This window comes from Pteronotus mesoamericanus, unplaced genomic scaffold (assembly GCF_021234165.1).
Source record: "Pteronotus mesoamericanus isolate MK-2021 breed Mesoamerican mustached bat unplaced genomic scaffold, CSHL_Meso_final contig_120, whole genome shotgun sequence".
NCBI lineage: Eukaryota > Metazoa > Chordata > Mammalia > Chiroptera > Mormoopidae > Pteronotus > Pteronotus mesoamericanus.
Genome location: NW_026555041.1, coordinates 1,775,764 through 1,789,299, shown reverse-complemented (window position 1 = coordinate 1,789,299; position 13,536 = coordinate 1,775,764). Strand labels below are relative to the sequence as shown.

Sequence of the window (13,536 nt, the reverse complement as noted above, 5' to 3'; positions counted from 1 at the left end):
TAGAATGAAGGTAGAAAACACCCAAAGTCAAAAAGAAACTCCAGCTGTTTTCTGCTGGTCCCTTCGTTTCTGGGCGGCGGTCGGTCGGGGCTCGCAGCTCCGGGCGCCTGCCCCGGTTGGAGGGGGCGGAGGCGCGCGGACAGCGCCCGGGGCCGCAGTGACGTCTCGCTTGCTTCCTCCCGCGCAGCACTTGTCCTACGGCGGCGGCAGCTTCCACGTGGACGCGGCCTTCCAGCAGACTCTCTGGAGCGTGGCCCCGATCAGCTCGGGAAGTGAGGCGGCCCAAGGTAAGGCCTCCGCGCCGCTCGGCGGGTCTGTCCCGACGCAGGGCTGAGGGTCCTGCCCGGAGTGCGGCAGTGAGCCGCTGGGAGGGAGAGCTTTCCCAACGTGGGTGCTGACATTTCCGACTCCCGTGCCAACTGCTATTTAAAAGGGAAGTTTCTGTTAAGACTCACCTTTCCTTATTTTTATGCTACTGTTAGCTTTATTGGGGTGTGTTTTGTATGTAGCTTTCCAGGGGTTACCCCTTCCAAAGTTTTGGCCCAGGGCGGTGCCAGGGAGGCTCCAGTCAGAATGTCCCGCGCAGCCGGCTACCGCGCAGCTGGAGGAAGGGGGCGCTCCTGCTGCCCTTTGCAGGGCTGGAGGGATGGGGGCGCTCCCGCTGCCCTTTGCAGGGCTGGAGGGAAGGGGGCGCTCCCGCTGCCCTTTGCAGGGCTGGAGGGATGGGGGCGCTCCCGCTGCCCTTTGCAGGGCTGGAGGGAAGGGGGCGCTCCCGCTGCCCTTTGCAGGGCTGGAGGGATGGGGGCGCTCCCGCTGCCCTTTGCAGGGCTGGAGGGATGGGGGCGCTCCCGCTGCCCTTTGCACGGCTGGAGGGAAGGGGGCGCTCCCGCTGCCCTTTGCACGGCTGGAGGGAAGGGGGCGCTCCCGCTGCCCTTTGCACGGCTGGAGGGAAGGGGGCGCTCCCGCTGCCCTTTGCACGGCTGGAGGGAAGGGGGCGCTCCTGCTGCCCTTTGCACGGCTGGAGGGACCTGGAGACCATTAGGCTCAGTGAAATAAGCCAGTTGGCGAAAGACAAATACTGTGTGATCTCACCTGTAACTGAAATCTAATGAACAAAATAAACTAATGAGAGAAAGAGCACCAGAGACATGGAAACAGGGAACAGACTGACAACTGTCGGGGGGGGGGGGGCGGGGGGAGGAAATGGTGGAAGGAAACGTAACGGATTGGTCCGATTAATGAAAGCACGCGTCTGAATGACTCAGGGCCAGGGACCAGGGAGAGGGAGCTGCCTGGGTGAGAGGGGCGGGTTGGGGGGAGGGGGGAAAGGAAATTGGGACAATGGTAATAGAGCAAACAATACACTACATTAATTAATTAAATAAAAGTGTATATTGAAGATTTAAAAAAAAGACTTCCCGCCTTCCAGGTGGCTCGGAGCTGGGTCGCAGCAGTGCCCCTGCATCAGCGTTTGTTCCGATTACGGTCACCTGTGCCGGCTGGGCTCTGCGCCTTGCCGAGGGAGTAGGTTCAGGGGGTCGAGGTGGTCTTTCCAGGGGGAATGTCACTGACTGGGGCTCTGGGACTCGGGGCCAAGAGGCCGCAGGCAGGCGCCCCCATCACGCCTGAGCTTGGGCCAGGACCTGAAGCCTCGCTGACGCCTGTCTCTCTGTCCGTGAAAACGGAGGGTGGGGCTTGGCGATGGCTCCGGCCACCATGACAGTTCACGTGTGACTGCGTTTCAACCCTCACAGGCTATCTGATCGGTGGGGACGTCCTCAGGCTGCTGCACGGACACATGGACGAGTGCCTCACTGTCCCCTCGGGAGAGCACGGGGAAGAGCAGCGGAGGTGGGTGGTGAGCCCGGCACCGCCGGGCCTCGCCGTTCCTCGCCTTGGTACCATTTCTAAACCACGGGTTTGTCTGTTCAGGCCATTAGCATGATAGGAAGTGGCCCACTAATGTCATCTGTCCCCTGCAGTGACTCATCTGTTGGCCAGCTTAGAACTTCTTTCTCACGTTAAATTTTTTATTATCTATCAGTAGAGTTGCTGAAAAAAGTTAAAACATGCTAAGAAGCATGGAATTCAATAAACCAAGCTGGAGAAGTGAACACGTTAAACAAAATACTTAAAGCTTCAGTAGATGTTCATTAGTTCTGATTAATTCTCTTTCTAGAACATTTAGCCTTGTGTTCAGATTCAAGATCCAAGTTCTCAAATTGTACGGAAGTTTAGGACCTTTTTCTCTTACCTCCACCTTACTGCCAAAGGTAATAGAATTGACCACTTTCCTAATATTTTACATGATTATAGCACCTCTCTCATGTTAGTATTTGGCATTAGGCCAAGATCAATGTAGTCTGGGTCATTGGGGAAAGTGCACAATTAATGCAAAAGCAGGTAAGTGTTTCGGATGATTTGAATGCTCTGCTTTGCCTCGTGAACTTGTGGATGAACATGGTGATTTAACACGTACATAAGAGGTCGCTGTGACAAGGCACTGTGTGGACGATGCATTGCATGTGTTTAAGTTTTGGGGATGTTTCTCAAAGCGTTAACGTACACGTTTAGGTAACTACTGTTTCATACATATTTCTTTTTGTAATTTAAAGAAACATACAGGGACCATTTAGGAAGCCAGTAGTCGTTACCTGGCTGCTCACCTGGGAAAGGTCTCTGTGGTCTGGACGCTTGTCTCACCTTTGCCCCTACATGGGCAAGGCTTCCAGTGAAGCGTGAAACGCAGAGTCTGGAAGATTCTCTGAACTGAAAATGCTGCTTTTAGCAGGTTAGGAAGCCAGTGCCGATGGTGTTGACAATTCAGAAGGCAGATGGTTTGAGAAACTGATTCCAGACGGAAGAATGAGCCAAAGACGCAAAGAAAGGGGTGGCCAAGTTCTGGGAACCACCGTGGTTCTCACGTAATGAGGGGAGGACTGGCCGGAGGCAGGAGCCAGGCAGGGAACAGCCCTGCCCCCCCACCCCCCCACTCCGCAATCTGCCCTGCCCCCGGGCGGTCAGACCCTGTTTAAAAGCGCAGCCCTCGGGGCGCGAGGGGCTCCTGGCAGAGGTGGGAAGGCTCTGAATCAGGGAGACCGATGGGAGGGGGCCAGTGCTGTCATCCACGTGAGCGGCCCGGGAGCAGAGGAGCCTGGAGCGGGACGGTGGACAGCCAGGTGCGGGGATGCGCGAAGTGCGGGCTGCGGGAGACACGCCAGGTCCAGTGCAGCCGATGACACAGTGAAGAGGCGGGCGGGGTGGGGACGAAGGGCGCTGTGGCCGGTGGCGAGCGCAGAGGGTCTGTGGGGCGTCGCGCAGGAACGTTTGAGCCTTGGACTGAGACAAAGCGGGGCCTGGGCCTTGATCTCAGGTGCACTGGGAGCGTGGGGGATGGGAGGGAGGAGCTGAGTTTGGGAGGTGAGCGTGTCAATCTGGTGCTACTTTAAAAAGCCTGCAAAGCCTCGGGTGGTCCAAGCGGAGGGGGGATGGTGAAGGAAGGGTCTTGGACGATGCTGATGGCAGGACGTGGGAGGCAAGAAGTCAGCAGGGCTCCGAGTGACGGGCGGTGGTCGGCGGAGGCAGAGGCGGGCGTCGGTGCCGGACAGGCCGTGGTGGTGCGCGCAGACAGGGCAGCGCGGCCGCGCCGCGGCCCGGGGCCTGCTCAGGGAGGCCGTGGACCGCATGGTCCTGACCTGCTCTTGTTCTGCAGACACGTGGAGGCTTCTAGTGAAGTCCACGGCTACTTGTGCAACGTGTGCGGGTGACTTAACTTACGTCGGCACCCTTTTCTTCTCTGTAAAGAGCAGACAGATACACAGCAGCCACTGCTTCACATGGGTGTTGTGAACATTCAGTGAGACCGTGCCTGCAACGTGCTTGATGCTTATGACAAGGCCAACACATTTTTTTATTGTTGATGTTACTATTTAGACATAAGAGCAGCCTTTAGTGAGATGTGGGAAAATTGCAGGGGCCCCGGGCATGCGGGTGGCCACCTCGGAGAGCAGAGTCGGAGGGAGAGGCGCTGGCTACGTGCAAGCAGACCTCGGGTCCTTTTGTGCCAAGCCAGGGCTCCCTTCATTCATGCTCCGGGGCTGGGGCCAGGGACGGATGAGCAGTTTTGTTTTAATAGTTGGATGTTTTTATTTTCAAATCAGGATATTCGGTATCAGATCCCAGACTCCTCGCCTGAGCTTGCTGGCAGGGACCGCAGCGGTCCCCCTGTCCGGGGCTCCGAGCGTCCGTGTGTCACCAGGCATGTCCCTGAACCGGCCTTGTCCCGCGCGCACTCCCCCCTGCCCTGCAGACAGCTGGCTGTGACTGCAGAGAAAACCAGGGGGATTTCAGACATTTAATATTGTCCTGGACCGACTTTCCCATCACATCCACGTTGAAGCCTGTCTCCCCAATATTGTTCTTGATTCGATGTTGATAATTTCTGTGTCACATTGAGGTCGATGTGTCACAGCTCATCCCGGGTGGTGGCATCAGTAAGAACCCCTCCCTGTGCCCCTTTGTACAGCATGTTTGCACGGGTGAAATTAGACCAGCATGGCCCTCAGATCATGCCTGGAGGCGGAGATGTCAGAAGTGGGCAGCAGGCGCCCACGGATGTTCTTCAGAAAGTGGAGTTGTACTTGTCTTGATTACATGGTGAGATCGAGCCATTATTTGCATATAATGATAAAAATAACTCCTTTATTTTTACATTTATAGAACACTTTATTATTTCAAATCTTGTCACTGTCATCGCGTGGAGATGTCTCTGGCTCCCTCTGGCCTCACCCCAATGTACCGGTGGCCCTTGAACTGGCGGGAGAGGGACAGTGCCGCCCGATAAGTTATAGGAGCCTGTCAGTGGGGACATGAAGCCAAACTAAAACATGTGTTCTATTTATTTTAAAAAAGAACAAACAATTTGACTTTGGACAGTGTTTTGTGAGCTGGACCAGTTCCACGGAAATGTGTAAAATTTCTTTTTCCTCATCGCTCCTTGCTGTGATGTGATCTGACTCTCCTTGCGAATGTGCCCTGTTGTTGAAGTGAAATACTGAAGTCGAATCAGGTTTGCTGTAAGCAGTGGTGGACTGGTTAAGGAGACAGCCAGAGTGACACCTGAGTCCTTTAGGGACACGTTGCCATGACTGCTGTGTTCCTAAATGGTCCGTCAAGCTGCCCGGGCCCCATTCCACTGACAGTTATTGAAGATACACAGTTATAATTGTGGCAATTGAAGCTGCACTTCGACGGCAGGTTCCGTACCGGCAGATGTCTCCAACTTCCTCTTCACGTTGGGTCTGTGTGTACGTGATTCCCTTTGCTTTGTCATGAGACCAGTAAACACTGTTACAATGAAGAGCATATATGTCATTTAATTAAATGGCATTAGATTGGAAAGTGACACCTACAAAATAGCATTTTTCCCTACGCTCCCTGCTCACGTTCCTTTCATGGGTTAAGTTCTGACATGCTCCTGAAATACAGCACTGGTTTTGTTTTAAGTTTCTTGAGGTTTCCCCAGGGAGACCTATGGCTGTAACATTACTGGTGCACAATTGTCCAGACAACAGCAAAAGCAGTGCAGACGTGACCTGCAGAAGCGAGCAGTGAGGCGGAAGGGAGAGACGCGACGGGTGCTGGCTGTCGAATTGCAGGTTTTCAGTCCTTCCCTCCTCGGGCAGTGAGAGCGGGCAGGTTAGGGAGACGCGGGTTCTGGGGTCTGCCAGGGGCCACGCAGTGCGTTCATTATTGCTTCAGAAATAACCCGACAAACTGTTGGCTGCCAGAGGGGAAGGGGCGGAAAAGGGGGAGGAAGTAAGAAGCACAAATTGATGGTTACAGAATAGTCGCAGGGATGTAAAGTACAGCAAAGAAAGACAGTCAATAATATTGTAATAGCTATGGACAGTGCCAGGTGGGTACTTGAATAATCAGGGAGATCACTTCTTAAATGATATTGCTGTTAATCACTATGCTATACACCTGACACTAATATAGCATTGTATGTCGGCTGTAATTGAAAAAGAAAAAAGATAAATAAGCTTTCATCCAGGAGACTTGGGATTCGATTATCAGTTTTTACATCAAGGGTGAAATATTTTACATGGGAATCTATTCTGTTCTACATTCTGTCTCTGGATTGTGTCTTATTATTTCCGTCCATTGTTATGTGACTAATGAAATGTGCACACATGCTCAGGGATTAAACATGCACCCTCCGAATTAAGGATGCCATACTTTTAATAAATTTTAAAATGAATAAATTAGGGGAATATTATTCAGAGTTGCTATTCAAGACCTGTGATTCGGAAACCAGTATTAGGGGAACATTTTTTGAGATGCATTATTTGTGTTAAAACAGATTTTGCCATATAGCTCATAAGTAGTTTTGTTCATTCAGTAAAAAATGGCGACACGACTAGCTTGTTCTGGGTTCAGGGGTTATAGTAGCACATACAAAGATGATTCCCCTCCTCGAGGAGTTTACATTCTAGAGGAGACAGGCGACAACACAAACACAAATGTGCTTGTTCATAAATGCACACAGGTGATACGGACAAGATGCAGTGGGTGCTGGTAAGAGCTACAGAGAAAAGTGACGAGAGGAGGAAATGGAGAGTGTTCACGTCTGCAGGTGTGTTTGAGAGAGGGCGAGCGGTGGGGGGTGGGGGGACAGAAGTGGGGGCTGGTTCCCCTCCGCAGCTCTCCAGGCATTACGCTAGGCACGGACTTGCTCTGTTTGTAACTTTCAAACGCAGGGCAGTTAAGGCACAGTTTCCGGCAAAGTCTGGGAATAAATGCTACAATTGCTTTCGAGAATGTGACTCAGCAGGCAGGAGCCCTGCCACATGGATGCAGGAAAATGTATTTTGCCTCTGTGCCCCTTTTAATATTATGATGATTTAATGAGCTTTACTTGTGAATAATTGATAAGGCATGAGATGGGTTTGATTAATGAATTCAGTGTCTCAGCCCGGCTGAGGGAGGCGCATGGCCTGTGTCTGGGCACGCGGCCGGGTGGATGCCTGACAGCCCTGTGGGACCGGGTGCGCTCAGGCCCTGCCCAGGAGGAAGCGCCAGGGCGGCCCAGGGCGGCCTCAGCGCACAGGCTTCTCTTCGTCCTTGACCGCCCGGTGCCCGCCCGCGCCCCTTCCTGCCTTTCGGCCTGGGCCTGGGAGTGGGATGGATTTGCCGACTGGATGTCAAGGAGAGCGATTTCCTCTTCTTTGCCTCTTCTGCCTTGAGGGAGATTCCCTCGCCTCCCCACACTTGCCTCCCCCCGGAGCAGAGGCCCTGGCCCTGGCTCCGGCCGTCCTCCTGGCAGTGGGACTTGGCCGGGTGCCACACTCTCCGGGGGTGACCGGGCTGGAATGCGCCGCAAGTTTGAAGGCAAAGGATTGGAAATATTCACAGGAATCTCAGTAAAAATGAAAGACAACTGAGGTACTTGATGCACTTAAAGTGAGTGCATTGAAAAAGAGACAGTGGATTTAAAATTGACATTAATAAAAGAAATCTCTCCATATTCTCAGTGAAATTCAAGACCATTTCTACTTGTCCACATTTAGGTTATTTAACTTAACCTAGATATAAGCAACTCCTTTTGGAAAAAAAAAATAAGAGTTTTCTCTTATTTTTAATTTCCAAATGCCTCTGTGGTTGTATCGTATTGTGTAAGGAGTGAAAAGTGGAAGTGGCCTTCTCTGCCTAGTCCTGTGTACATGAGTCTCTTCATATCAAGTGGATAGAAGGACATTAACGGTTTTAATCCAGGCAGCTCCTTGGCATTTTATACAGGTGTGTCACCCCAAACACACCTCTTTGCCTGGGCGGCAACTCCAAGAGCAACGCGGTCGCAAGCTCCGCCCCGTGAGAGCGCGCAGCGCTGCGCTGCCCCGCTCGGCAGGCTGTCCCGGTCTGGGTCCGACACCAGCAGGCTCCCGCGGCTGCTGGGGCCCCTGCCTGCGGCCCCGCTGGGCACCGGCATGGAGGGCGGTGGCAGGAGCAGAAACTCTACGGTGAAGTGTGTAGGCAGGAACTCTCGGCATGGCACCCTGAATGACCCTCCAGCCCTGGGACTGCGTTTCGGCCCCTTGAACTTGATTCCCCGGAGGCTCACTGGGGCCTTGCGTGTTGGAGGGATGTGGGCGAGCGCCCGGTTTGGAAGTCCCTGAGCGCAGCCCTCCACGGAGGACCGACAGTCAGTTGGGTCTCAGTAGCACCGTGTTCAGGAAAAGCGGGTGTTCATCTGGGAGCGCCATCACCGTCCTTTCACAAGTTAGGTCGTAGGAGCGTGCGTGTCCTCCTGCCCTTCGAGCAGGGCCGGGCCAGGCGGGACCCTGCACTGAGGACCCCCTGGCTGACTCAGAAGGGCGTGAGGTCCCCGGGTGCGTCATTTTGCTGGCTCCTGAGGGCGGAGAACGGCCGGCTGCATCAGCGGACCCCCCGGCGTGCGGAGAGAAGGGCTGGGAGGGGAGCCTCAGGCCCTGGCCAAGAGCCTTCTCTGCGGGGAGCCCCTGCCGTCAGGCCGCAGCCGGGGGAGGCCCCTGAGCCCCCGCGGGAGCCCCAGCCCCTTCTGTCCAGGGGACGGCACTGGCTGCGGGGCTGGGGAGGGGAGCAGAGGCACTGGGGGTCACAATGGACGTGATCAAAACGGCAGTACAGGACCCAGCAGAGAACAGGGACGTTAGGAGGGGGCTCGAGACCCCTGAAGCGGGGTGAGCCCGGAATGGACCGGCCCGTCTTAGAGGGGAAGCCCTAGGCTCTCACTGTGAAGGATTGTGTGAACGGCAGCGTTTCTGTAGATAATCTCCCTCAAGTTGAGGAAGTTCCCTCCATTCCCAGTTTACTAACTTTATCACGGATGGATGTCGGATGTTATTGAATGCTTTTGTATTTCCTGATAGGATATTATGGTTTTTATTCTTTAGCCTGCTGCTGTGATGGGTTTTGTGAATGTTCAGTGGTATTTTAATTAATAACCTTATATGTACAAAAAAGAAAAGTAATCACATGTGCCACATATATTGAAGCCAAACATTTCTTTTGAGATAAAAAATAGTGATAGTTCTGCAGATAGCAATTATGGCTTTTATTATCTATTTCATTGAGATTTCCAAAAAACACTGATTTTAAGTTTAAAAACATTTTCAAAGGGGCGTTGAATTCTGTCATCCATGATGTACTCATTAAACATTAAGTTAGGAAAAATGAATGATTTTGATATTATGTTACAACCCTGCATTACAGTAACTAAAATAATGCAATATGATAAAGCTACTTTTGTCCCTCCTGAATTCTACATTAACATGTCACAAGCATTTGAATTAACAAGGCAATCTTCAGAGGCTGGTAAGCTACTCCTTTCTATTTTCAAGTTGTATAATTGATTCGTTATCAAAATTTGATGTGACTGGCTAAGAGACCTTTTCTTATTGTTGTGCTCTATTTTGGTGTTCAGCTTTTGGTACATATTCTAGCCCCTCTCAGGACAAAAATGCAGGAGAAGCTGGACCCTGGTCGCAGTGCCCTTCGTTGCATTAAGTCGCATGGAAAATGGGAAACGGGAAAAGGTGGAGTCCACGGCACTGTGGCAGTGCTCGGCCTACCATCTGTTCTGTTTTAAAATAATATGGGGGGGGGGACCCAAAAAGCCTGGAATTTATTTATAAAAAATTGGGTGTTTATTCTTACATGTTTAAACTTTAGTCACCTTCGAAGTGCTCTTCATTTGACGTAATACACCTATCAAGACTCTTTTTCCAGTGCTCAGAACAGTTTTTGAACTTGTCGATTTTGATGCCTTTTAGTGCTGCCATTGTTTGTTTCACCTCTTCCACAGCAGTAAAGTGTTTCCCTTTGAGGACTTTCTTCATCCAGGGAAACAAACAAACAAAAAAAAGTCTCTTGGGGCAAGATTCGGTAAATAGGGAGGGTAGGGCACGGGGATTATGCTCTTTTTGGTCAAAAACTGCTGAACACTCAGCACAGTGTGGGCAGGTGCGCTCGTAAATCACCCATCATGAAATGGGCAAATGCATTGAAAGAGTCCTCAAAAAAAAAAAAAAAATCACTGAAGCCAAACGCAGCCTCTCACAACCACACCAGCTGGTACACTGATACACATGGGTTCCTAGCACACTCAGCTAGCAGGGAAGCCTTTACTGCAAGGGGCCTGCCCCCCAGAAGATAATTCTGAAATTTTTGGGTCCAAGCTCATATACTCCTTTATGCTTCCTTATGTTGAAGAAACACAGATTGAAAATGCCTTATAGTTCTTTTTGTAATTTAGATATAAAATGTTTGTGTTTCTTATATTTCATTCATCAAACTGAAGTATTTTGGGGATGAGCTAAGTGCTCTGAATATGTTGAATATATCTATAATTATCTTGGGAGGAAAAAAATAATGAATAACAATGTGACTATAATTCCATATTTAGAAATATGATTCAAGCTAGATAAATTGGACTTCCTAAAGATTACTTATTGTAATGTTTAATTTTGTGTGTCAACTTGTTTGGATTTTGGGGTACCCAGATACTTGATCAAACATTATTTTGGGTATTTTTGTGAGGGTGTTTTTGGATATATTTGTCATTGACATTGATAGGCTGAGTAGAGCCGGTTGCCCTTCCTGATGTGGGTGGGCCTCGTTTCACCAGTTGAAGGCCAGATGGACCGAACAGCTGACTTTTCTGCGAATCACACGGGGCTCCTCCGACCTCACTGCCTTTGTGCCAAGACGTTGGTTGTTGCCTTTGGACTGGAACTGAAACGTCGGCTTTTTTGTGTCTGGAACCTGGTGTCACTCTTTGGATTGCACCTGTCCCTGCCAGTTCTCCTGGGCCTTGAGCTTGCCACCTGCAGATATGGGGACTTGTCAGCCTCCGTCATTGCATGATTTGTACGTGAACTTTAAGACTACAGAGATAAGGAAAATAATCACTTGATTTGTTACATAGAACTGCCAGAAGCAAAAGGAGTGTGCAAATCATGGCTGACAACATGCCGGCACCGGGCCAGCACCCTAAGAAGAGGCTCACGAAGAGGTGGTCTCATTTATGGCTTCATTTCCTAATTTCGTTGTCCCAAGCATTTTTGTATGTTGCCACTTATTGTACCTTTGATGATAAATGAGTATATGATACTACTGACAGTTCAGTTCAACAAACAACATCTGTCCTTAACTTCTGGTCTGGAAAGATGGAACATAACACCCCCACCATCATCATCATGGACCTGCAGAGCCAACATTTGCCCTGTCAGGCTCTCCCAGGAGGTCCCTGGGCTACGTCCTCCATCCTCCCTTACCGGAACCCAGTGGAAATGGGCTTCATTCACCTGTGAGGAACAAGGGGCGCAGAAGTTAAGTCACTTTGCCCAAGCCCATATGAGGAAGTGACTGATGTCTTCAGGAAAGTAGTGACCATCAACTGTGAGAGTGACTTAGTACCTTTTCTGTCCCTGCAAAATACGGGCTCACACCTGTGATGTCCTCCAGCGAAGGTGCCCTGTGGCTTCACATGCAAGGTAGAGAGGTCCCTGTGGATAGAGGGACCCTTTCCAGCATCGGATCTTTTATTATACCTTGTTTCATGATTCTGCGCTAAGGTCCACAGATTGGAATTGTGTCAACTTCTCTCATAAATCTGTGCCGATATCTGGCAAACAGTCGGCTGTGAAGCACTTGTCAGGGCTTGTGCTTTTATTAGTCTGCTAATGCTGGTTTTTTCTAGGCTGCAGGTTCTGAGGATGAACTGTCCTGGCTGTCAAGGGGCCTCTTTATACTGAGAAATAAGTGGTTTGACAACTGGAATAAGACTTACATTGTATTTTGTGATCAAAAATACAAAAATAACTCACTGCTTTTATTTCAATGGACAATACTGTTAATACTCATGAAGAGTGGAGTTGATGACATAATAGGAAGAATTGTACTTGTCAAAAGACTAACCGGAAGGGGCCTCTTCAGGCCGCTTTATGTGATCAGCTTGAAATAGGAGCTCCTTAATGAGGTATATTGTATGGGGGACGATGTGTTACGTGGAGGTAAATTAGAGCCCCCAGCCTGGGATTGTCAAGGTGCCATTGAACAAGGCACGTGCTGTTGGTTCTTAGGTGTGCATCTTTGTAAAACTCCTTTTGGTGAAATTACAGTGACTTAGACTTTTTCTGACTTATGAGCTAGGAGATACTTTACAAATTTTTTATTACAAATAATATGAATGCCTAGTTATTTTAGCACATTTTCTTTTTCTTGTTGTCTGGTTTGTCAGAAACAATCTCCAGTAAATGGAGAGCGGTGTGGGTGCCCGTGTGCCTTCACATCCACTGGCCTGCCCTTGAATTTGGCATCTTTTCTGCCAATTGTGTTTGAGTCTCCGGGGATAATGAGCTTGGAGCCGCTGGTGCCAAGTGTCTGTCTAATTTCTTAGAGACACTGTCTTCCTTCTTAGTTGTCCTGTTCGTAAGGGCACTTACAGTGAAGATGATGGTTTAGTTGTGTGAGTTTAAATTTGGTTTCTAAGACCATTTGGTAAACTAGTTGGTCTTTAAACTGTTGTTTTTCCTGGACTCTGATTTCACACTGGAGACAGGAGGCAGGGAAAACGGACAGTCCCTTCCTGGGAAAGGGGTACCCTCCAGCTGGGCCAATTCCTGCGTGAGCCTGGAAGCCCTTCGTGCCATGGGGATGGACCAAGAGTTGTATCTCAGGATCGTGACCCTGTGAGGCCCGTTTCCAGTCTGATGTAGCCCGTGAAGCCACGACGAGTCGGCCGTTGACATCCCTCTGCGTTGCCACGGATTTGCTCGGGGACCCTGCGTGATAGAGGGTCCCCTGTCCCAACGGGAGTGGTGCTTGGTCATTGGGCACCCTGCCCCTGCCAGGGAGGCAGTTTAAAAATGGCCAAGAGAAATGATTAAAGGCAGAAGTACCTTTGGGGACAAATATTCAAGAGTATTTCAGGTAGGAAGGGGGATCCAACTTTTACCTTTGTATTTTTGGTTTTAAATATTCCCTCCTAAATTAAAAATATTATTAAATTTCTACTTATAAATAATAGAACATTGTTAGATTCAATCAATAAAGGAAAAGTTATGAAAGTGAGTAAAACATTTGAGTAATTGTCCTTATACTTTATTATGTATAATATATACAATTTTACATAAATATGTGTTTATGCTCTTTGTATCTTAGGATCCTTTTTATTCTGTTTTCAAGCTTAATCCATACATACCTTTCCCCATGTAATAAATATTAATAGCTTGGTGGTCTTGATGCAACAACTTTCTCCACCCTCATATATATGATATATCTGCATGTCTACATACACACCCATATATATGTGATAGATTTATAATGATTTATTTTTGTACAGAAAAGCATATGTCATTTGCATTCCTGTATCTTATTTATCTTACTTAACACATCTGAGAATCTCATCTTTTTATTTTCTCTCGGTGCATTTTGTCCTCTATTTAATTTCTTTAGGCAGTTCTTTAGTTCCTCTGTTTCCATTATTTCTTCTTT

The 13,536-nt window shown here is 49.5% G+C and overlaps 1 protein-coding gene across 1 annotated transcript in view; it reads left to right on the top strand.

Annotated features, from left to right (window-relative positions):
• RYR2 (ryanodine receptor 2) overlaps nt 1-13,536 on the top strand; it is a 558,936-nt gene that overhangs the window by 240,554 nt on the left and 304,846 nt on the right. The window contains exons 8-9 of the mRNA XM_054584705.1: nt 188-287; nt 1,755-1,851. Of these exons, the coding sequence (XP_054440680.1) occupies nt 188-287; nt 1,755-1,851 (197 nt within the window). The remainder of the gene's footprint in view (nt 1-187; nt 288-1,754; nt 1,852-13,536) is intronic.